At 37.6% G+C, this 24,478-nt stretch overlaps 1 protein-coding gene across 17 annotated transcripts in view; it reads right to left on the reverse strand.

Moving 5' to 3' along the window:
- SLC25A21 (solute carrier family 25 member 21) overlaps positions 1 to 24,478 on the reverse strand; it is a 373,699-nt gene that overhangs the window by 275,612 nt on the left and 73,609 nt on the right. For 5 of the 17 annotated variants that reach the window (XM_037900636.2, XM_037900640.2, XM_037900639.2 and 2 more), the window contains one exon: positions 10,085 to 10,126. The exons of 9 other annotated variants lie outside the window; for them this stretch is intronic. In XM_037900636.2, the coding sequence (XP_037756564.1) occupies positions 10,085 to 10,126 (42 nt within the window). Of the gene's footprint in view, positions 1 to 10,084; positions 10,127 to 13,510; positions 13,591 to 18,762; positions 18,780 to 24,478 lie in introns of those variants that run through there. 3 more of the 17 variants (XM_037900644.2, XM_037900646.2, XM_037900651.2) reach the window with 3 other exon arrangements.

Raw genomic sequence — 24,478 nt, forward strand, 5'->3', positions numbered from 1 at the left:
GGCCTAGAAGGTAGTTGCCAGAGGCTGGTGGTGTTAGGGAGCTGATCCACAGCAGGCACAGAGAAGAAAGACAGCTTCACAGTAAGGGCAGGTGATGATGAGATGGTGCCTCACACTCTGGATACCCTTGGGAAGTGTTACAACCCCAACATTTAAAGTGGTTTGGATTCAAGGTTACAGTTTTGGCCCATCCGTTCAGTAAACATATTCACAACAGTGACCTGTCAACATCTGCAAACGGATTTTTCTTTTCTTTTTCTTAGTTTTCAGAGGGGGAGGGAAATGGGGGATGTAGAAATGGATTTGGGATTTCATTCTACCTGCATTGAAACTTCTACCTCTCATGAAAATAGCATTGACATAAAACTCAGCAGTAGCTCCCTAGCATGCTGAATGACTGTGACAGTTCATGTATACAATTTTATAGCAGGCAGCAAACAAGACTGGGAATTCAGGGTTAAAAACTCAAGTAAAATTTTGTATTCTACAGTAATGAAAGTTGACCAAGAGAGTAAATCAAATGGATCTCCTAACAAACTGAAAACAGCTGTTTGGCTGAGTTTGTTTCTGATTTAGGTTAGGTAATTATTGCCCTAGTGTGGTTCAAGGTTGTTCTGTATTAGTGAAATATGATATCATATGAAAATCATCCAACTTCTTTATTTACTGTAGCATCAGAAATTCCACTGCATAAAAAATTCCAGAAACGCAATCTTCTAAAAACGTACCTCTAAACTTTTTTAAATATCAATTTCTGTAGTATTCCACCACATAATTATCTAGCTTATTATAACAATGTAATTAAGTGTTATGTATCTATACTGAGGAAATGATATTTTGATTCTAAACTGCTAAGTCACTTAAATTTTGTTTTTAAGCAATATATATAAACAATAACATTTTAAAGAAATTCAGCCAATATACACTATCTAGGCTTAGTCACCTAGTCATTCAATAGCTACTTTCAACCTTCATTTTGAAGAAAAACAACACTATCATTCTTACAATATATCACTTATACACTAGAAATTTCTTTTACAGGCTTTGCGTGCCAACAGTAACAAAAAATAAAGAGGTGCTAAACTTAAATGTTCAGAGTTAGAGAACCACTCTTTAAAGAAAATATGTTAAATGTTAGAGCAATTTAAAGTAAATTAAGTCATTCAAATAATTCCAAACTCCATCTTTGTTTCAGGAGTTACTACAGTATGATTAGTTGCTTTAGCACCTTTATTACCTACAATCAATATTCTGGCTGTGCTGGTAATTAAATTACTATTTTACTTTAACTATTTTATTGACTTGGCTGTTGGACACCATACAGTGCACAAGTATATGAAAATGTTTAAATGGCTGAAGCATCATTTTTAAATGACTGAATGGTAAAGAGACACCATGTGTGTTCTAAGTGCACTGTACTACAATTTCAATTCTGGAAAGTCAACAAAAAAAATTGGCTTCCATTCTCATATTGGCTGCAATTTCTGAGTCAGTAACAATTACTGTATATTGCTAGACTGAATCTTTAATTTAAAGCCCAAGAAAATAACACCAAGAAATATTTTAATAACTATAGTATAATCCCAGTAAAGTGCTACAAATTGAAGTGCTTATTTTTCTGAGGCTTCAGTTTAAGATCAACCAAAAGTTTCAAATAAAATGATTTGGGTGATTTCAGGTCAGCTCTTGGCAAACAGTGACTCAACATCAGTAAATTAATATACAGAAATCTGACTTGGAGGCTGAAATGGTCAGGGGACTGATTATGGATCCACATATTAGGAGTAAGCTTATCATGCCCAGCAGATAATGCTGTTTTATTTCCAGTATTGCAATATTTTCTTAACTTTGATAAATGCTAACAATCCTGCTCAAACCAAACACAATAGAAGAAAAGTGCAATTTTCATATACAAATATTGCAGTCTAATAATTCTGGTAATTAGTGTGTACCTCCAGACAACAAAGGAAACATCTTTCATACATTGTACACATTCAGTTGCAGTAAATTGTTCCATGCAAACATCCCAATGAATAACAGAATCTGAAAAGGATTAGACACAAATTCAAGCTAAAACAGCATTAAAGTGAGCCATTATCTTGCTTTTTAAAATATACAGGGCAACATTATACTTTTTTTTTTTTTTTTTTTTGGAATATCCAAGCACAAGCAGGAGAATGGAAATCAATCTGAAACCCTTTCTGCATGATTCTCATTGTCAGAGAGATTCCCAGATCTAGGCTGTTTACATGAGGGCCAAAGAGATGCCTGGAGTATAAACTGTAATGGACAGGAGCTCCCAGCCAAATCCCCCCAAAATGGATATAGACAAACCCACTGGAAGCAGGTGAAGTTCCTCTGTTCAAAGCAGGATTGGGCCTCATTCTTGATGCAGCTGAGGCAAAGAGGAAGGAAAAGATGAAAATATGACTTTAAGCCATCTTTCCTATCTCCTGATCCTGAAAATTACACCAATATCATTTAGGCAACCTAAGAGACATCTCTACCAACAGAGAATCAGCCAGAGCACAGTGAGCTCCAACCCTGTCCCTAACATGCCCCCAAATAGGAATTAAAGGCAGATGACATACAGCTGGCTCTTTCAGCTTCATGCTGCTTGAGAGATTGCCTTGCATCAGGAGAATCCTCAGCTATCCCCTCAGGAGCAGCTTTCCAGCTGCTTCACACACTGAATATGATTTAGACTCAGCCATTTTTATAGTTTGACTTTATTAGTCACTTAATCAACAACAAAACAAACTTCAGCCTAAGGTTCGTCCCCAAGCTTCACTGTCCTAGGGTCTTTGCTGCAGGGACTCTTCTATCCCACCACCTACTCCCCTCTGCCAAAAGAAACACTCCATGCACCTCAAATCAAGATGCCTCAACAGATATACTATAGGACTGCTGCAAATATTGAGGCAACCATATCTACAGAAAGGCAAAATTGGCCATATATCAACTGTAGTCCTTGTACTTTGATGATGGGCCCATAAGAACTACCCAGATAGATACCAATAGGCCACATCCTGCCTCTTTTCAATCTGCTTTGCATGACTGGCATCACAAAGCAGCCACAGCTGGTCTAAATTGCCAGATGAGGATTCTTCTACATAGGAGAATATTTCAGTTATGAAGAGCTGACTCAGCCAACCTGATGCCATCCCTTTCACAGCCTAGGGTAATGAGGCCTGGCTGGAGCACTGCTGTGCTCTGGTAATCCCCAGCTCTTTAAATGGCCCTTTGGGACCACTGCTGCTGAGTGTAATTTAGAGCAGCCTTCAAGATACTCTACATTGGGCTGGGGGCCAAACTGACCTCAGAATCAGGAGGAAGGGCGCATAAAAAGGTGGATTATAGACATCTTTGCCCCCGTATACTCCAAGGCCCTGTATCTAGTGCAGCTCCTTGGTCAAGGATTGGGTCCAACAATAATATTCTTCTGCTGTGCATGAAAATATCTAAAATCAGGTTTGTGCAGAAATGTTGTAGAATCTATATAATGAACAGCTAGCAGAGAAAACAACTAGCAGAGTCTGCGGTAAGCATGCTCCTTTATGCAATATTTTACATAGACTCTCATCTCTATTGCTTTTAAAAACACTGCTTTTGCATTATACATAAATTAATAAATATATTTCACTTCTGCTGAGAAATTGATTGGCAATTTACATAAACTGAGTCAATAAGGTTTTGGCTTAGGCTACCACTAATAAAAATAAAGTGGCCATGTTAGCTCTTTAAAAAATATCTTTCCTCAAGAAAACTAATGTAGTTCCAATCTAATTCAGAGGAAGTCATGCCACTGTTATATCCCTAGATATTTCTGAGTCCTTTATAAGATTAGGACATTCAAATTTGAAGTGAAAAGAAACACAGATGTAATAAAAAGCAAGAATAATTAATTACTTTAACTGCTAATAATGTAATGTACAGTTAATATTTTTGTTCTGTTATATTTATGTGGTGCCTTTCACCTGAAGGGTCACAGTGGGGAGTGTTTGTTTGTTGGGTTTTGTTTTTTCACACACTAATATACAAAATTATACACATAATTTTCCAAGGTCAACCTCAGTTTCTACAGATGCAGCCAACACAGTCATTGAAATGTCCCAAAGTCTACTACAGAACAATATCTGCATGAAGAGCAGTTGGCTCAGACTCAATTCAGGCAAGGCAAAAGCAATGCTAGTCAAGAGAAGGAAATGCTTTAGAGTGGTATGAATCCTCAAGGTCTTGGGGGTCTCACCACCAACCCTGGGTGAGCAGACAGTGCAGACTGGCAAATATGCCTTCTTCTACCTTCAATTACCTAGGTGACTTAGCCCTTTTGTCTCACTTGAGAAGCTGACCACAATGATCCACATATTCACCCTCTCCAGACTGGTTACTGTAATTCACCATGTCTGGGGCAGAAGTAAGGCAGAGGCTCCAGCTTGGGTAGATTTCAGCAGCCTACCTCCTCAAGGATCATCTTAGCACCTACAAAGACAGATCGCCCTGACTCATCCTGCAACCTCCACTGGCTCCCAGACCGCTTTAATTGCCAACTGGAAGTAGCCTCAATCCTAATTTCCAACACCATCAGGACCCAGAGAGACTTTTAGGCCATGGCACGCTAAGACAGATCTGTTCCTCTGGCACAATATAGCTACCAGAACAGAATGAAGTACAAGACTGGAGACAAAGGGTTCTTGGTTGAAGGAGTTCAGCTATGGAATGAGTTAGCAAAGAGGATGAGACTTAACCAAAACTGACCACTTTTACACACAGTGGAAGAACCTCTTTTTTTAAATAAAAATGTTTTCTATATATTTTTTTAAAATAGATGATAAACATGTTCCAAGCAGAGCTTCCTGGAATCTGGGAAGGGTGAAAACAGAAAACTCCGTCAAATCCACTATTTACCTCACTATGCAAATCTAAATTACTATTGCAGTGCTCAGAAAATACAGAGGTGGGCTCAGAGAAGAACCTATGATAGGCCTCAGTGTTTCATCTTATCTGAAGGATGGTACTTCTAGTAGCACAGTGCCCTCTAACACCCTAGTGAGCATTGGCTGATTCAGTACAGCCTCAGGGGAAGCTTGCTACTTACTAAATCACCAGAATCACTTTCTGAACCAGATGGTATTTACCTGCAGGTCTCCAATCTGACTAGCCTAATCCTGTATAGCATGTGAGAGCAGACCGAATAACAGCAGCACATGATACTAGCTGTAGGCCATACCACTGAACTAACACATTATTGCACATATGGGATGCCAACAGGAGTTGTGCCCATTTGTATGACGGTAGAACGAGAGCCATGGTACTTTTATTTAAGTCTGACATATTATTTAAATTTTTCAATCATGAAAATACAAATCTTATTAAAAAAAACTAATAAAATTGTCAGTGAAGAAGGATTGTATATAAAACCCAGCTAACAATGGGTTCATTATATCTGTGTTTTCAGCTTAAGACATTTTATTTTAGAACAATGGCATTTTTTCTGCCAAACAAACACATATTTAGAAGAATGTGTATGGATAGCTGTACTCTAAAGGGTTACAGAAAAAAATTAATAAAATTAAATAATAATAATAATAAATTGCAACATCCAGTATTCACACAAGTCACCTGAACAGCTCTTCACACTCAGTTTACAACCTTGCATTCACCCATTTGAAAACATATTGAATTACGGTCAATTTTTCCTTCTCCAGGTTTTTCCTGTTATCTACAAAGATTCTGTTACCATTACAATACACTAATTGGTCTCCAGTTAACTCTTTGCTTCCAGATCACTTATAGCTATACTCTGGGCAAGATCCTCAGCCGATGTAAATTGATTTCTGTGGAGTAAAACTAATTTACATCAGATTTGGCCATCCTCAGTTTTCAAATTTCAAATGAAATGAGGCCACGTCAGCAGCTTGATATACAGTTTGAAAGTAATGCTTTGGGCAAAAATAAAGTGTGCTGACTGACTGTACAGATATGAACCCTGATCCTGCAATCACTTATGCTTGTGAGTAACTTTACAGAAATAGTCCCACTGAGTTCAATGGGGCTACTTGCGTGCAAGGTTAGACAGGTATGAAAGTGATTGTAATACAAGGGCCATGGTGCTGGACCACACTGTCATCTGCTTGGGTCTTTTACTTCTCCATCTCTTCCCCTCCCACCACTGGTTTCCCCTCTACTCATCCCCTTGCAACTTCATTTTGTTTCTGAAGTGTTCACTCAGGAATAACTGTATAAGCCAATAAGCTATCTCCTCTACTAAGACACGCTTTAAGCCAAAAAGCTCTAAGGAAAATGGTCACTTCATCCACCAATTAGCCCATATTTTCTTTCTCACACACTCTCAATGTACCCATGCTATGAAGAATTATACCCTGTGCTATTTGTGCCAAATATTATGTACATATATCTATAGATATAGACAGTTTATATAACTATAACTATATAACTCTCTCTATATATATATATTCTGATATATATTTATTTTATTTTTAGATAGAGAGATAAAGTGTTATTTTTATTTTTGAACTTTGATAACTATAACAGAATATAATGCTATGATATCTAGCAATCTGAAAAGGAAACAATTTACCTCCTTTAAACCAAACTTAGATGGGCATTTGAAAGGATGTAAATGGTAACAAGGTTTCTTGTCACTGGATAAGGTCCACAGGGCAGACTCACCAGGACTAAAAGCAATGAGTTTTTTAGGAAGTGTCCAACTATTGCTGAATATCTTGGGCCTGATTCTCCTTTTATCTCCTTTTACTTTCACCAACATAACTCCATTGATTTCAGTGAAAGGAGAACAGGCCCATTTACCGCAAGTGTAATGGGAAAGCTTGGGCCGAGCCCAGTCATAATTTGCTCTAACTCCAGAAAACCCAGATCCAAAGATCCTCAATACCAATAAAATGTACTGTAATATAGTGATGCATTAGAACTTTGAAACACACAGTACATGAATTAGAGATGGACCTCAGTTAATAAATTCAGATCCACATACTGTATATACAAAGTCCAGGGCTGTCCACATGGAAGGGTTTAGTTTTGGCTCAGTTCTATTGAAGTGTGTATATTCATTAAAAGATTCAGACCCACCCACCCTATTGAAAACATACATTTTATGTGGCAACTGAACATACTAAGGGCCACATTCTATTTAGATTCTGCAACTGTCAATTACATAAGCAGTGCCACTGAAGTTAATGTGGACTGGATTGTCCAGCCCTTACCTCCACAGGCAAACAATTACTTGTACAAATAATCCTAGTGACTCAAGTGAGTAACTGGTCTCTAGTGGGAGTAAAGCAGCTCACAAATCTGGCCCTAATTAAGCAAGTGCTACCTGTGACAGTTTGCCCCCCCGCCCCTCCCAGAATGCCAACTAATGTACAGGGGTTCCACTGAGCCCACCTGTTCCACCAGCCTGGGCTCCATAACCCTGTCTTGCTGTGCACACACACACAGGTAGGGACACACCTAGCTGCACAATGACACCGATACTGAAATCAGTGCTGCATGGGAAGGCTTTCAGCGAGGGAATTACCCAGCACTCATATACATACAACTTCTTGAGTGTAAACCCAAAATTATATTGTCTTGCACTGCAGAGAAATCTATACAGCATAAGCGCATGAAATCCACCCCTTCCCTCAGTGTGGAGGAAAATATGCACAGCTTTTTGCCCACCCACCCCCACCCCCAGTTATGAATTACACAAACTGGTTTTAGAATAAACAAAACACAAGTGTAGTTAATTAACTATAAAAGGTAAATTTTAAGTCATTATAAGGGATAGCAAATAGATCAAAACAGATTACTGAGCAAATAAAGCAAAACACGCAATCTAAGCTTAATACACTAAATTAACTGGTAAATAGTAGCATATTCTCACCCTAAATGTTGTTTTGTATAGGTTGCAGAGTTTCTTGCAGGTAAACTGCACTGCTTGCAGTTTAAATCTCCATATATTCCTTTCACAGGCTAGACCTTTCTTGCCTGGGCTCAGCCCCTGTCCCTCCTAGCTTAGTTCCTTTGACTCTTGTTTTCAGCAACCTTCTTTCTTGGGTGGGGAGGCAGTAGAGAAGAACCAAGATTAACTTACTTCCCCAGCCTTAAATAGGATTTGCATATGGCGGGAATCCTTTGTTTCCCAGTTTAACCCCCAATTCTCCTTAATGGTAAAATACCAGCAGTCCAAGATGGTGTCCAATACCAGACGACATGATCACATGGCCCTGCAGTGTCAAAGCAGCATCCCAGGAAACTTCTCAGGAAGGAGGGAGATGAGTATCTTCAAAGTCCTATTGTTCTCCCTAATGGCCCATTCCAGGCTCATTGCACAGTGTCTGGTGGGGGTTCCCCAGGTGAAAACACAGTCGTAATTGTTACATAATCAATGTTCCTAACTTCAGGTACAGAAATGATACATGCATACAAATAGGATAATCACATTCAGTAAATCATAACCTTTCCAATGATGTTGCACATGACCCATCTTGCATAAAACACATCTTAGTTATGCTATATTCATATCATAATATTTCTATAAAGAATATAGGGCATAATGTCACACTACCCAACATAAAAGATGAAAGAATGTGTCCTTAAATTTGCAACAGTTCTTTTTTTCAGTATTTCTTTCTTTACTTAAAAGAAGATTGAGGCTTGTGCCAATTTTTTTAGTTAACACCCCCACCATAATACCAATACCTTAAAAAACAAAACAGTTGATTCACATATATAATGACAAATATAACTGCTGCTTCCTAACAGCTATGAAACAAACTGAAGGTTTCGCAATGAGACATACATCATTATTACAGTAATAGCTTCTCTAGTGGATTGTACTTTTTTCTATTGGTATTCTATTCAGTGTTTTATATTTTCTCTTATAAAATAATTAGAATATATTCTATAATATAATGCACCTGAATACAATCACATGAATTCTGAAGAGTTGTGAATTATTGCAGAATTCAGTACTTTTGAAAAGCAATTTTAACTTTGCATTCTTACTTTCTATGTTAAAATTAAGGAGAGGTTGAGGTCCAGTTGAAAGTGTTTACTATAGAAAACTTGGTCAAGCTGGTGTTTGACCTTTGACAAGAGGCTGCCCTCAGTCCAGCTATTCCCAACAAACCAGGCCCAAGACAATAAGCTGCTTTATAGCTATTAGCTAGGCCAGTGTGTTTCTCCAGGAAGACCTCAAGCTGAAAAGCCAACATGCCTGACAACCACAGCCAAGGTACCAAGGGTCCAAGCACTAGACATTGGAAAACAAATGGAAAAAGCACACATGGCTACATCTGGAATCCTAATGGGCCACCAATGGTTCCCAGCTAAAGGAAGAATTACCAGTGTTATTTTATCATCCCTTGTGCTAACTTAGCTGTTTATGTACAGCAATAAATGATTTTTTAAAAACATATTTGGGTCATTATGTCATATACCACCAGCAAGTAGGGTTGTTTTATTGTGCTTGGAGTCAAAATACATTGCTATACCCAGATGTGAGGGAAGTTCAAAACCTCTAGTCCTGCTGTATTCATTCCTGTTGGACAAATGGATTAAGTTTTTAAAAAGGAAACTGAGAATTTTTATGGCCTGTAATCCCATCTCACCAGTAAAATTCACACCAACATTTTTCTATATAAGTTTGCCTTGCCAATGATAACACTAAATATTAACATAGTAAGCAAAGCAACATTTCAACCAACAGGAAATGCCAGATATCATTGCAAGACATCTCTCAATTCTCTTCTGCCAGGGCCACACTATGCAACATTCAAGAAACAACTTCTGGCTGAAATTTTTTTTGAATATTAGAGCATATGCTTTGTACCTGAGCATGACATAAAATTCGGAGGGGGGTGGGGAGGAGAGATTTCTTATTGTGGCATAAATATTTTAAAATGTCTATCCTATTAACATGCCAAATCATTAAAGGGGAACTCCTCAAAAGTGGCCCTAAATTTAGATCTTTTAAAAACAAGCTCTTCCAAAACCAAAGAGCAACATACTATACTTTCTTTCAAAATGCGCTGGAAAAAGCAGTTTACATAAAATGTACCTCCTGCAGGGTTTCTAACCCCAGCATTCCAGTATTGGGAACCTGAAAGTGAAACAGATTATAAAGAACAGTGAAACCAGATTCATTGGTACTCCCTGCTGAAGTTGGGAGAAATGTCAAAAAATGACCAAGCAATATAAACAGCGAAAAACTAAATTGGATTTTAATTTTTTTAAATTGTAATTAGTTAACAGATTACCAGCAAGGATGTTTGTTTAAAGTAAGATTTCTGAATTGACATATCCGCACAATTTGATCCAACTTCCATCAGTAAATACATTCTGCCATTACCGTCCACTTCACCCTCCTTCAATAGATAGAGATTTGAGCTGTTTAAAGGTAAATACAATTTAGGCAGCAAGAGCGGGATCCAACTCCAGCAAAAGTAAATGAAAAGATTCACATTGATTTCAGTGGAAGTTTGATCAGGCCCTAAGCTAAGTATATAAAATAATTCTCAGTCCCCTGTCTGTTTTTATTTTGTTTATTTTTTATTTGTTCCACTCAGTTTCCTTTTCTCCATTTGTTGTCTACTCCTTATTCTGTTTTTCTTTCCTGTCCTTTCTCAATTTCCCCCCGTTTTTCCAGTGAAACAAGTTATGTCTTCACAAAAAGAAAAGGAGCACTTGTGGCACCTTAGAGACTAACCAATTTATTTGAGCATAAGCTTTCGTGAGCTACAGCTTATGCTCAAATAAATTGGATAGTCTCTAAGGTGCCACAAGTACTCCTTTTCTTTTTGCGAATACAGACTAACACGGCTGCTACTCTGAAACCTGAAGTTATGTCTTGCAAGTGATTCACAAACAGAAAAAAAAGACATGTAGTTGCAGACTAGATGACTATATGTGGGAACAGGGTTAGTCTTGCTTTTTCAGCACTTGGTCTGCAAAATGACCTTGAAATCAGATTTAGAGAACAACATTTTACATGTCCCTCAGACACAGAATAATTATCATACCCTACATAATACACTATATTAAACAACAGGATAGGGGACAAAGGCAACTCCAGATGAATGAGCTGGTCAATAGCCTATAGTAAAGTTAAATTAAATTCACTTTAGCTGTAGGTTTTAAAGTAGGACAGGAAGCCTTCACTAAGTAACTTTTCATTCCTGTAGCCCACATCAACAAGAGAAGGTGTGATTAAAAAAATATTCACAGCAACTTAAATGCTAAAGTAACTGCTTTTCAAAACAGTTCTTCCTCCCTGTTTTCCCTTTCAAAATACACTCTGAGTAACCCTTATTTGCCATGGAAAAACAGACATGTGAATTTGATACTCTGTACTTGTTGATGTGTTTTTAAAGCTGACTAGCAAAGTGCAGAATGTGAAGTTTTCTTGTTTCTGGTGCCACATGACAGATTAAAAACACAATTAAGTAAATAGCTAAATGTCTCTCGTGATTTCCAAGAACAGCAGAAGTATTACGCTGTACTGAAAGAAAAAGAAGAAAACCAACTCAAATTACCCCTTGATATTATCAAAAATCTGTTTCAAAATACCTATTTCTTGTGTTTGGGAACAAAATAAACTTACACATTCAAATGTAACAGTGTCATTAACTGCCAATTTTCAATATAATGGAACAGTATAATATATATAAACCTCCCAAAGTTAATAATTAAGTAGAAAACAGCTAAGCAGGCTACATTAAGAGTCGGAATACCTTTTTCTCACCACTTCCCCAGATGTTTTCTTACTTAATGAAAGGAGCAGAGCAAGGATTAGAGAACAGTTGCAAAGAAACACAAAACACCTTGACAAATACTGCAAAAAAAATAAGGCGGCTTCACTTTGTTTATGAAAATTATTTTCTATACATGTTAATTACACCCTGGTTTTGTCAGTATTAAGAAAATCCTGCCCTTGAAAAAAAAAAAAAACTATATGAAATGCAACTCACTATGGAGAAAAGAACAGGAGTACTTGTGGCACCTTAGAGACTAACAAATTTATTTGAGCATAAGCTTTCGTGGGCTACAGCCCACTTCATCAGATCCATAGAATGGAACATACAGTAAGAAGATATAGATATAGATATATATATACATACAGAGAATATGAAAAGGTGGAGTAAAAGGTTAATTAATTAAACATGAGCTATTATCAGCAGGAGAAAAAAAAACCTTTTGTAGTGATAATCAAGATGTCCCATTTAGACAGTTGACAAGAAGGTGTGAGGATACTTAACATGAGGACAGTCACTTTACTGAAGCAAGCAAGAGTGCAGAAAAAAAATTAAAATGTACTGTACAATCTAAATAAATGGAAATATTTTGTCATTTTATGTTACAATTTTCCTTGATGTATAAAAGTTATTTCCCTCCTCTCATCCCTCATTCTCCTCCCAGCCCCAAACCAATCTCAAAATAGAGGAGAAATTAAATGGTGCTGACAAACAGGTTGAAACATTCTCTTGTGACAATGCTCATTGAAGCTAAGGTTTATGAACTAACTGCACAAGTGATTTTAAATGTCATGTCTGGTCAGTGAAATCTTGAGGGTGAAAGTGACCTTCCCATACTGACTCAGATCCCTGTGCAGGGACCCGTGCATCTCTTAAGTACTGTCAATTACACTAAAACAGCATTTAAATCTGTGTTTTTCAACTACCGTTCCATGGACCAGTGCCAGTCCCTGAGATCTCCCTGACATAGCTTAGGATGACAGCAAGCTGGTCCCAGATATCAAAAAGGTTGAGAAAGGCTGGTTTAAATAATAGGGAAGACTTGGAGCAAAAGTTTTTCACTAACAAGAATTTCACCATTGGTTGGTAACTTTCGAGAAAACCTAGATTCACAAATGATGCTAGTCTCTCTCTGAAGAGGCTCATGTGTCCTTTCCAAGCTTTCTGTGTTGCAATAGTATAAACTAACTAACTGACAATGAACAAATGGACAACAAACACCTAAAACTAGAAAAAAAACCATAAACAAGGAACAGAAGCACTTTTCTTAGCGAACTAAGAGCACTGAGGAACAGGGGCTCTGACTATGGCCATGCAGTGGTAAGAGGGAACTGGAGCAGTGTCGACTCGCACAGCCTCTTAAAGCCTCAGATGCACCATGCGGCCGACGCACGTGAGGGTCAACTGACACTACTATGAACAGTTCCGGCTCTGGCGCATAATGCGCATGTGCACCGATGTTTGGAATCCACATAGGGACCATCGCTCAGAGAAGAACTACTGTTTTTCACTACACTGTATCAGCTCAACAAATGGAGAACTCCAGTTTCCATTTCTATTAGTCTGTCATTTTTCACAGAAACTACATTTCACTGTGGAAAATGTCCTTTCCTTCTAATTGTGAACATTTGGCACTAAAACTCTGCTAAAATTGCTCAATTTTGTTTACTTCTCTTTATGTCCCAGGATTGCTAACAAAGTTAAAAGGAATGTACCAATTGGACAAGACTTACTTAAAAGTGTGATGCAGAACAGCAGGAGATGGTCACTCCTTTTCAGAATTTCTCTATGAGGATCTGAGCTGGTTATTTTCCTGAGAAAATAATTATTTAGAATTCAAGTACATTCCCTACTAGATAAACAAATCTAATTTAGGTTTAAAGTATGTCTAAGGTATATACAATTTAAAAGCATACTATATATTTGCAAAGTGTCATTTAATATTTCCATATTGATTATATCATATTAATTTTTATGGTCAAATAAGATATTAGAGCCAAAAATATTGTAATTGTAAAGCAAAGCTTGTTGCAGCCTATTCCTCGGCAAGCTCTTCATACAGCAGATGTCAGGATTCCTTCCCAAAGCACTGCACATATTTGCTGATGCTCTTACGTTTTCATATTAGAAGTCCTGTGTTTAGCAGGTTTCCTCAGTAGCAATAAGCAAACAGTTCATAAAGTCAGTTTTCAAATGTAGCTGTAAACATCCATTTTTGCTTCACCCAGCCATTTGTTTCATGCTCCCCTTTTGCCATAACAGGGGCTAGGCAAGACAATTATCTCTGGATGGTCTGTATCTTATGTTGAAAAACCTGCTCAAAAGCCAGTATGATCCTAAGTAGGATCTTGATTCAGCAAGGCACTCAAGCACATTCCTAACTTCAAGTTTAAATATAGGCATGTGTTTAAGCACTTTACTGAACTGAGGCTTAAGTGCACCATCCATAAATAAATTTGTCTTACTGGAAATGAATTAAGTTTTAGTCATCCAGAGATTTACTAATTACTTTTTTCTAAAAATCACAGTATTTGGATAATATTTAATAACAACAAATAATTGTTGATGTATTGAAATAACAAGAGTGAATCCAGAAATCAGTCTACAACAATATAGGAGTTTGCACTGCAAGTTAAGGTGCTTTCTGACTTACAGGCTATAACTAGAAGGTGAGATTTTCAAAAGTGCTCTGTGTCCGCCTAACGCTGCTCCCATTGACATTAATGGCAACGCAGGTAGGGGAGACAGATTGTTTGCGTGTGCATGTACGCATATGGGGTTGTGGAATGATATCGAGGTTTTATTGGAATTTGTTTGAGATGATATGCATAACTTACTAATGGCTTCACAACTCACGTTTAATGCATCCCCCTTTCATGCCAATAAAACACCTATACCACATTATTGTGTATTCTCTGAGTGGGATTTTCAAGTGGGCTCAGTGTTGGCTTAACTCTTCTCCCACTCAAGACAATCCCATCTCCTGTAAACTCCAGCTCCTTTAGTATCATAAGTGCCACATAAGAGGGAGAAAATTTCTCTAAGTGACCTAAAATAGATTATTTTATACCTATAAATGTCATAATTTTAAAGTCTAATATCTCAAGAACTCCCAGAGCTAGAAGCAAGTGTTGTGCATCTCATTGGAAAGCTGAAAATCTCTTTCCAAAATGTATAACATTCCCATTTCTAGAACTAGTGGATTGCAAGGTATCAGACCTTATCACTGGTGTAAAGTTGATTATTGCCATTGTGGGGCCCAACTTAGGACAGTATAATTTTTGAGGCTGGGGTAATTCTTTGCTGGGATGCAAGAAGAAAATTTTTTTCTGACAGGTTGACTTTCTTTAAAAATAGCAGATGTTTGAAGCTGCTCCAAGGTTTGGAATGTTAGAATAAATCCCAGTGGAAATGGATTAGTGGGCAGAGAGCAGGTGAGACGGTCAAAGGTGGATGTAAATACAATTTATCAGATGACTCTGCAATTTGTCACACTGGTATCACCACCCCATATGTGGCATATATACAATTCTTTCCAGCAAAGAGCTAACAATTTCTGTGCCCAGCATGCTCAAGGATGAATTACACAGTAAACCAGTGATGTGGTATCAGAATTTTAAACAAGGAAAATTCCTTCTTAGGTTATGATAAGTCTGTATCCTAGATTGCGTATCCTTGAAGAGAGGGAAGATAAGGGACAGGGGACTCTACTCATTTGTTTTTCCATTTAAATAATAAAAACACTCTTTCCCAACCATGGAAGCTGGCAAACAAACTTAGGTGAAGTATACTTTTTTTGGAAACTATTTATACTGCCTGAAAAGTATACTGATAGTATGCAGTCCCAAAGTCCTCAGTGATGAGACCCTTGTTGGCAGCATTTAGGGGTATTCTCCTGTGATAGGGTGTATAAACCCAACACAGACCAATGATGGGTTAACAGGAGCCTGAGAGCCCAATTAGCTCACCTTGTTCTACCGGGAGGCTGTGTCAGGCTCAATTTAGGAACACACCTAGATGGGAACGAGCTGGGTAGTTACCATAAAGGAAGGCATTTAGAGCAACATTAAGAGGATACCCAGGGTGGGAAGGCCTGAGGAAGAGGCAGGGTGGAAGTCCTCTCCTGGGTGAAGAGACTGAAGAAGGACTGAGATATTGGTGGGGAGGGAAGAGAGGAATAAGCTATAGGAACCAGGATTAGTTTCTGTGGTGCACCCCTAGAAAGTGGGGAGGGACCCAAGGGAAATGGCCCTGCAGGTCAGTGTCCTGACAATAGGACAGAGGACAAAGGGGAATCAGAATAGAGACTAAAATCCCAAAGCAACAGGGGTAGAAGTGAGGTGGTGTTATCATTTTGATGTCAGTTGGTGAAGATACTGGAACTGAAGACCCACAATGGGGCAGAAGTCTTTATGGTTTGCTACTTATGTTTTAAAAACTGGTGAAGGACATTATGTAGGACAGTAATGCCCCAAAAGGGGCAGGACTCTAGAGGGACCTGGTCAAAGGGTTATGTACCCACTACATGAGATAGACAGCAATGCCAGAAGATGGTGCTCTGGGATGGTGGGTGACAACAATGCCATGAGGAAGTGTTCTGGGATGGTGAAGTCCTTTACAGCTTCCCAGAAGCATTTTTGAAAATTCTAGCATCTGATGCCACCTGGGCCATTCCAAAAGCAACAACATTACTTTCAAGACCTGGGATAAGTCATTATTCACCCACTATTGATCAGTTCAGTCCATAGTTTATGAGAACTCCTGGATTCCTCCCTGACACTAAGCTCTCACAAAGCAGTGTCCTCAAATAAAGCTTTTTACCATTTCAAGTTGGCTAGGAAATGCCTTCCCACGCTTATGGATAATGATCTGACCTGGCCTCAATTATACACCTCTCTCTCTCACACACACACACACAGAGTGGGACTACAAGAAGGCACTATACCTGAGCGTGAAGCCACCAGCCCTTAGCCCTACTACAAAAAGCCATAGCACATCTCCTCAGCAAATAGGCTATCACAAACACATCAAATCTGTCCTCTGCTCTCTACTCTGGCTTCCCACAGAATATAGAGCCATATTCAAGGTCTTGGTTCTTATCTTCAAGGTGCTGCAATGGCCTGGGCCCAGGATACCTAAAAGGTTGCCTAAAGTTTTGGGACAAGAGCTCTAGTCAATAATTCATCTCTTCAGGAACACTGGAACTGTCACATCTGGAGAAAAAGCCGGTGGAGGTGGAGAAGGTGGAGAAAAAAGGCAGAAAAAGCCTTTTTGGGGGCAGGTATACAAGTATGGAATGAACTCTGACAGGAACTGAGAACCACCAGACACTATCATCTCCTATTCCAAATGCAAGATGCACGCCTTTAACCTTGCTTTCTCTAATGTAAACACACAGAACGGTGTACGTATAACTTTTATGATACCAACCAAAACAGAACACCACACTACTCGCATAATTTTCCCTTTGTGAAGAATATGAACTGAATTTGGTGTTGAAATTTAACAAGGAAATCCCAGGAGCCTGTAAAAGCCCCTGTCCAGCATGTCACTGGTTGTAAACTATTTTACAAATCAGTATAAAGATCCTGACTGTGCAGTAACATGATTATAACAAGGTTTATTCCACCTACACATACAATACGGTTTGGTAAGACATCATCATCATACTAGAACAGCTTTGTTAACGTAGCTGGTCCCAGTAGGTTAGGGTGACCAGATGTCCCAATTTTATAGGGACAGTCCTGATATTTGGGGCTTTTTCTTATATAGGTGCCTATTACCCCCCACCCCCTGTCCTGATTTTTTCACCCTTGCTATCTGGTCACCCTACAGTAGGTTTCTCTAGATCGGCCAGGACAACCATGTTAGCACCTTAATTTCAGGAATGTCCCAGCACAGTTTGACCTTAAGTGTAGAAAGAGGCTAAAGAGAGAATGCCTCTCTCTGTATGCCATAATGCTACAGTTGAGATCAGAAGAGCCACTCAAGCTGAAGCTCAATTGGTATAAACAGGAAGGAGCTACTGGCAGGGTGTTCTTGGAAAGAGCCTTGTGGACCTTTTGAAACTCACTCCCTGTTTTGGTCTGAAATAGCTCAAATGTGATGACCTTCATGGCACATTGCAAAGCTCATCTTTTTTTCCCTAGGGGAATTGTAAGGGTGGGGTATTGCTGGAGAGGAAGAGGAAAATGAGTTTTTAAATTGCCTGGCTTATTGGCAGCTGTTTATTTTAAATCATACTGCTACACTTAGGGTATTATTTGTGATGTATTTTTAAGTGATGTTAAGGGTGCTTAGACCATGTATATGGGAGCCCTATTTTTAGCATTTGCATAAATCTAAATATATCAAATAAAGGGCATGAACACTTTAGAATGGAAATTGCACATTGAGGAAAATAAACTGTACTTTCACTTGGCAGTTTATTTTCATCATAATGTGCAATTTCCATTCTTTAAAGTCCACCTGTCTCCAAATCAAATAACCTTGTCTTTACTCTTTTCAGTAGTCCCTTCCCACTTATATACACACTCACCTCTTTGCTAGGCACTGTTTCACTCTCCCCAAAATAAGTTACTATAGTAGTCTTTGAGAATTGCGGGCCATAAGTGCATCTTGTCATCACTTTTTTTTTTTTTTAATGGAAGCCTCCCACTGACAAATGAGAGTTCTATTTGTGAAATTATGGCAGGACATTGCCCGGTGTTACATTACTATATCTGGCAAACAAAAATACACCATGAGAGTATGAGTAAGGAAGGAAAATATTAAATGAGGAGAAGAAAAGAAAGCTAGGAATTAAGAAGTGACATTTTAAACTAGCAGCAATAATTAATCGTTTCACTGTTAATAGTGACAGAAAAGTGGAAGAAAAAGAACAAGAGCAGAGATAGTTACTATATGTTCTTAATGAATTTGCTCTATCATTTGATGAGGCTTACATTTTTGGTAATGAAAAACACATCACAGAAGGTAAACATACATTATACTTCTAGCAGAAAGTCCTCTGCATTTCAGAAATCATGATTCAGTTTTCCTTTGGGGAAGCTCTCCAGTGGCAGCATTTCAGCTTCTTTGAAATGCCCTTCCCTAACGCAGACTCTGGAAATATCGTCACAAACAAAAGCATTATATTAGACTGGCAAATGCTTCCATGGGAAAACGGTCAGCTGTAACTTGGCTCTGTTGCAGAAAAGGCTGATGCATTGCCTTGTTTTATACCATTGTATCAGTGAATTACGTGGTGAACTGTGAAAAGAAACTTAGAATATTCTGACAACAAGAAACACTCACCCTGTGACTGATACAAGTTAAAAAAGTATAAGATATTTTTGCTAATTTTAACGTCTGCATAAACATTAAGAAAGTTACTGCCTATATCACATACATAAAAAGGAAATTTGACTATACAATCATGATGAAAGTTATGAGGAAAAGGAGAAAGATATGTTGTTCCTCTATGATACCAGAACTAATTGAAGTACAGTAACAACAGTATTCAGACAAAGCTTTTTATGTATTCATTTTGTAGAAATTAATGATGCTCCAAAAACAGAGTACATTTCATTATTTTCGTATTGCAGTTAAAAATGTTTTTCTGTAGATTTATACTCTGACGCATCTTGTAAAATTGCATGTGAGAATGGAAATTATAACTTCATTTGTGAAGATAAAAGGTGAGAAAAGAAGTCCCATATATATTGTATTACTATTACTTTTTTAAAATCTAAATGAGTCTCTGGCTGCTGCTTCTTTTTTTTTTTTTTTTTAAACAGGAATAAATTATGGAAGCAACTAATTCACATTGGGAGAGACAAAGAATGCAAATAACTTTTATTCATTAAAATACTATACAATTGATTCTATCACATTTCCAGTTTTAAAAAATTAAGAGATGAAGGAGGTTTCTCAAGAACATTTGCAAATGATCTGGTTTACATTAAAAATTTCAAAAAATTATTTCCATTTTTTTTTAAACAATTGTGTCTTAGAGACAAAATTTTATTTCTCAGACGAACCCAAACACACTGGCCCAAACTTCATTACCTGTGGATGGCTCAGACATGGCCTATATAATACAAATTGGGGGTCTCTATGCAAGTCCTAGCCAACTGATGTCCATGTCATGTATTTATTAAGGTCACAATCAGAGATCAGAGCCCCATGATGCTAGGCACTGTACTCACAGAATTAAAAGATGGCCCCAAACAGTTTATCATATAACTAAAATACATGACTGCATGAACTGGTAGGCCATGAAGGCACTTTCATTAAAGAGGCACAGGACTGAATGGATATAGATATTTGGGAAGGGATAACTAATTGGGTTCACGTCATATTTTTATTTAGAGAGACTATTTATTTGTATATTTGAGAATATCTAACTTCAGAAAAATATAGAATTGAAATAATGGGGTAAAACGTGAACAATGCTGGGTAGAGCAATGAAGTCAACAGGTACATCACAAGCGTCATCCTGAGGGAAGAGACAAACTGAGATTTCTAATATATATTATAGTTTTCTGTATCTTTCATTAGATAGTCATGGTAGCAGTGAGAGAGAAGAGAAACAGGCAGATTTAAAAGGACAGTAAGATGAGCAGCAGCAGCAAAAAAGCAGACGAGGATTTTAGTTTTTTCTTTTAATGATCCAAGCATTACACTGTCAGTTATGTGACCAGGCATGATGCAACATCCATCCCAAAGATATATATCAAAGCTCCATCAGTAATGGCAAGTACAATGCACAACTACACTGGCTCTCAGGGAACTAAGTAGTCTCAAATCCTAAAGCCTAGTGCTACAATGTGTCTGCCACGTGTCATTCTGCTGGGGGGCCCTGTTATGACAGATTTTTATTTATTGAAATATTTTATTAACTTTTGTAGGCCTCAATTCTTTATTTTCATACATAAGAAATAGGAATTACAAGATAAAGAGTATAGGAAAATTGAAATTGTACAAGTTACTCTATATGGAACCAAATTTTCAAACTGTGGATTCTGTGCATCATAAACATGTATGTGCACCTATGTGTGAATGCAAATTTGACTTTTGCACTTATAGTAATTAAGTGTGCAAATACACCAACTGTGCATGCAAAAATTGCCCATGCAAAATTAGAGGCCCAATTACAGGTCAGCAGATTAAAAGGCAGAAGAATTTTGTCTTAAAATTAAAGACATATGACCCTCTGGACGAAACCGAATAAAAGAGTCCCTTTCTGCAACCTCAGGGTCTAAAACAATAACTTGTAAACTAAGCCAAGCAGACTAATAGAGCAGCTGAACTTCACCCAACTCTCACAAGAGCAACCACCAAAACCCGGAGAGCAAGATGCAGAGATTCCTGGCATGTAGGTGTAGTGCTCTCTGAAGTTTTCATATCGGTCTACTTAGTGCTAATACTGCTCACCGGTGCACTAGCACTACAGCCAGCAGCAGAGACTGAGAAAGTGCCCTCTTCCCTCAAATCCTCATCTTATGCTATAAAAACAAACAAACCCGAGAGGATTGTGTGGGAGGAGGAATATTATAAAACAAAGGGGCATGTGGAAGTTTGAGAGAAAGTGAGGCTTTTTTCCTCTCTGCTTCCATCTTCCAGACACGCCAGCATCCAAAATGAGTGAGAAATGACTGGAAAATGGCTGTTCTACATGATGACACATTCTACATCTAGCTACTGACTAGATAAAATATACTTGAATGTAAGACGTGAAAGTTTCCCTTGAACCCTTATTGCTAGTTGAATGAACATGCTCCCAAATATCTGTCTGCTATCTGGAAACACTTGTCTGACCAAACAGGTATAATTCTTGCCATTTGGCAAATTAATTATTCAGTTGGCCCCTTCTTTATGGAATCACGTAAACAGTGCTAAGTGCCAATGCCGTGATTGCCTTTGTTATGCTTGCTCTGGGGAGACAGAATATCAGTTTTTGGACTATCACTTCATAAGTGTTTAATTCACATAACCCCTTTTCATGGATGCATTTTAGAACCTCTCACATATAGATCATCATCAGTTTATATATTTATTAAGGACTTAAAAGGTTTGTTGAAAGTAAAGTATAACACTAGAAAAGATTATCAAGGCTGTAAAAAAAAAATCTCTACTATAAAAGCCTTTATAAAACCAACATTTTAGAATAATTATTTACAGGTTTAAAATGACTTTTCTGGAGCAATGCAAAATCACATTATTTTGAGGTAATATAAAAACAATTAGGTTTAATTTTTACATTCTGAAAACATACAAAATATTTAAGCTGTTTAAAATTAATCTCAAAAGATCTAATCAGATAGACTTTTGAAGGATTCAGACACTGCGTGTCTTTCAGCATTGTGTTTGCAAAGAGATACGGCTGGTTGTTTAACCACACAGATATCATTTAGTCTATAACTTAAACAAGCATTGATAAAGTTTTTTACAAAAAGATGCTATCAATAAAACAAACAGGGTATTTTGTATTACTTCAAAGCTTATTTATAATGTGTTTAGGAAAATTCAATGGAAACAGGAAAATAATGTCTTGATTTTCTAAACTTTTCAACATCTGCTTTTACTTACTTGAAGCATTGTAAAGTTCTCTGCCTTTTGAATGTATAACTTTTTTTCTTTTGTCTACTCCTGTATTTGAATATCTTCACATTATGTTACTCAGAAGATCATGTGTATGCAACCACAGGAAAATCTCTGATGCCTTTTAGCAATGGTGAGCACTGGTTAACAAAAATGTTTTAAGCAAGCACACTAGAAATAGAATAAAAGTTATTTTCCTCAGAAGGCTAACATTACTAAATCCTTATATTTTTCTCATGCACATATGTAACATTAGCAGAGATATTTTTAAGCTAAATATCGGACTGTTTACACATATTCCCCCTCCCAAATGTGTATAACCCACATCAATTTCTATTCAAGGAAGTATCCTTTTTACAAATGGACTTCTTTTTAGTGTTCGCCATTACCCAAGCCAAGCTAAAGTTCCAAAGCCATGAATTTCTTCCTTTAAGGTTTTTCCCTTCCGTAGTAATTTCCAGGTTGCTGCATGATTAGTCTACCCATAATCATCTTCTATTTTTGATTACAAATACTTGAAACTTAAATTCTATGTAATCTTAGGAAATTAACACAAATAGAAAGCAACAAATTCATGAGTGTATCACTATTCAAACAGGTTGCTATGAACAGTTTGAATACTTAACTATAAACATATTATATATCAGAGAACAAAATCTATTTAAGTTAAAGTTTAAATGTGTATCCAAAGGGACTTTAAACCATAGTAACAGAGTGAGAAATCAGGTCCAATGTCTTTAATTACAAGTTAACATACTATTTGATAAATACATTGTAAGATAATATGTTCTTTCCCTCTACAAGCTTAGATGCTGGCATATAAGAGTATCAGTATCTACTGTTGTTGTGTGTGCCTGACAGACCAAGACAGTGAAGGAGGCAAAGTTTCCTGTGGAGCTCTTGAATATGCAAAATCATATTTTATACTCAAGCTCTTAAATAAATGTACAAATGAACAGCTTGATGTACTTGAATACATATTTCCCTCCCTTTGACATTTTATTTCCATAATTGTAAATACTTAGTTTTTACTGTAACATTCCTCTTAATATTCTTCATAGGTATGTGTGGAATAGACTATAAAGTGTATTGGTTTATATGGTCTTCAGTAAGGCATATAGATATAATTGGAATAGGTGACTTATGTGTCAAAAGGAGAAATGAGGTGGAACCAAACTTCTGGACTGGACCCCCTCATCCTGAATGTGTGTGAGAAGGCGGATTTTTCATCCAAATTCATATTCATATCCAAAGTTCTCCCTTCAGTCCATCACTTTTAATTGTAGCTGAACCAACATACTGGGCTCATGCCCCCTAAAATTTTGAAAAGGTGTGGACCTCCTCTGACCCATGCCTAGCTAAAAGTGAAAGGGTTTTTTGTTTGTTTCTTTTAAATGACTTAGTATAACTCAATCCATAGAATGATATCTGTAGCTTGGAGGATTGAATTAAGAAGACTTCAGGAATATCTAACATGAATTTTCACACATTTAGATGTTTGAGAGAATGTTTAATATTCTTGGCATGTAGTTTTCAATTATTAGGTTACTTGCAAACTAGAAGTTTAAGCTGAGTGTCAGGGAATTTCCTATTTTTTGTTAATGTATTATTGTCATGGAGCTGGGCCAACAGTTAAGGCTGTATTGGAAACTGCACTGCAATGGGAGGTTCTGGTGCTTTTACAGTGGATCACACAGGTATGTTGGAGAAAATGAAACATGGAGTCTCTTGTGATCTGAGGCCCAGATCCTCAAAGGTATTTAGGCTCCTAACTTCCATTGATTTCACTGGAAATTAGGAGCCTAAGTACCTTTGGGGATCTGGGCCTGAGTGCTTTATTTTTTGAGGGCAGTAACACTTCCACAGGAGTTAGACAGTGTCTGTTCTTTGAAGAGAGAAACAACAGAATGTGCTGGAATTCAGCATCTAATCTCAGCTGCTGCAGAAAGCATGTGACAGGGGCCTGTTTTGTGGAGTGTTGGGGGGGGGGGGGCTCCTCTGATCTTACACTGTGTACCTAACTCCCTATAATGCATTTCCCCTCTCCTTGTCCCTCAAATAACTGATGGACTCTAAGCCCCCTGCATGGATTCCCACTTCCCCCAATCAGGGGAAGT

Source organism: Chelonia mydas, chromosome 6, assembly GCF_015237465.2.
Source record: "Chelonia mydas isolate rCheMyd1 chromosome 6, rCheMyd1.pri.v2, whole genome shotgun sequence".
NCBI lineage: Eukaryota > Metazoa > Chordata > Testudines > Cheloniidae > Chelonia > Chelonia mydas.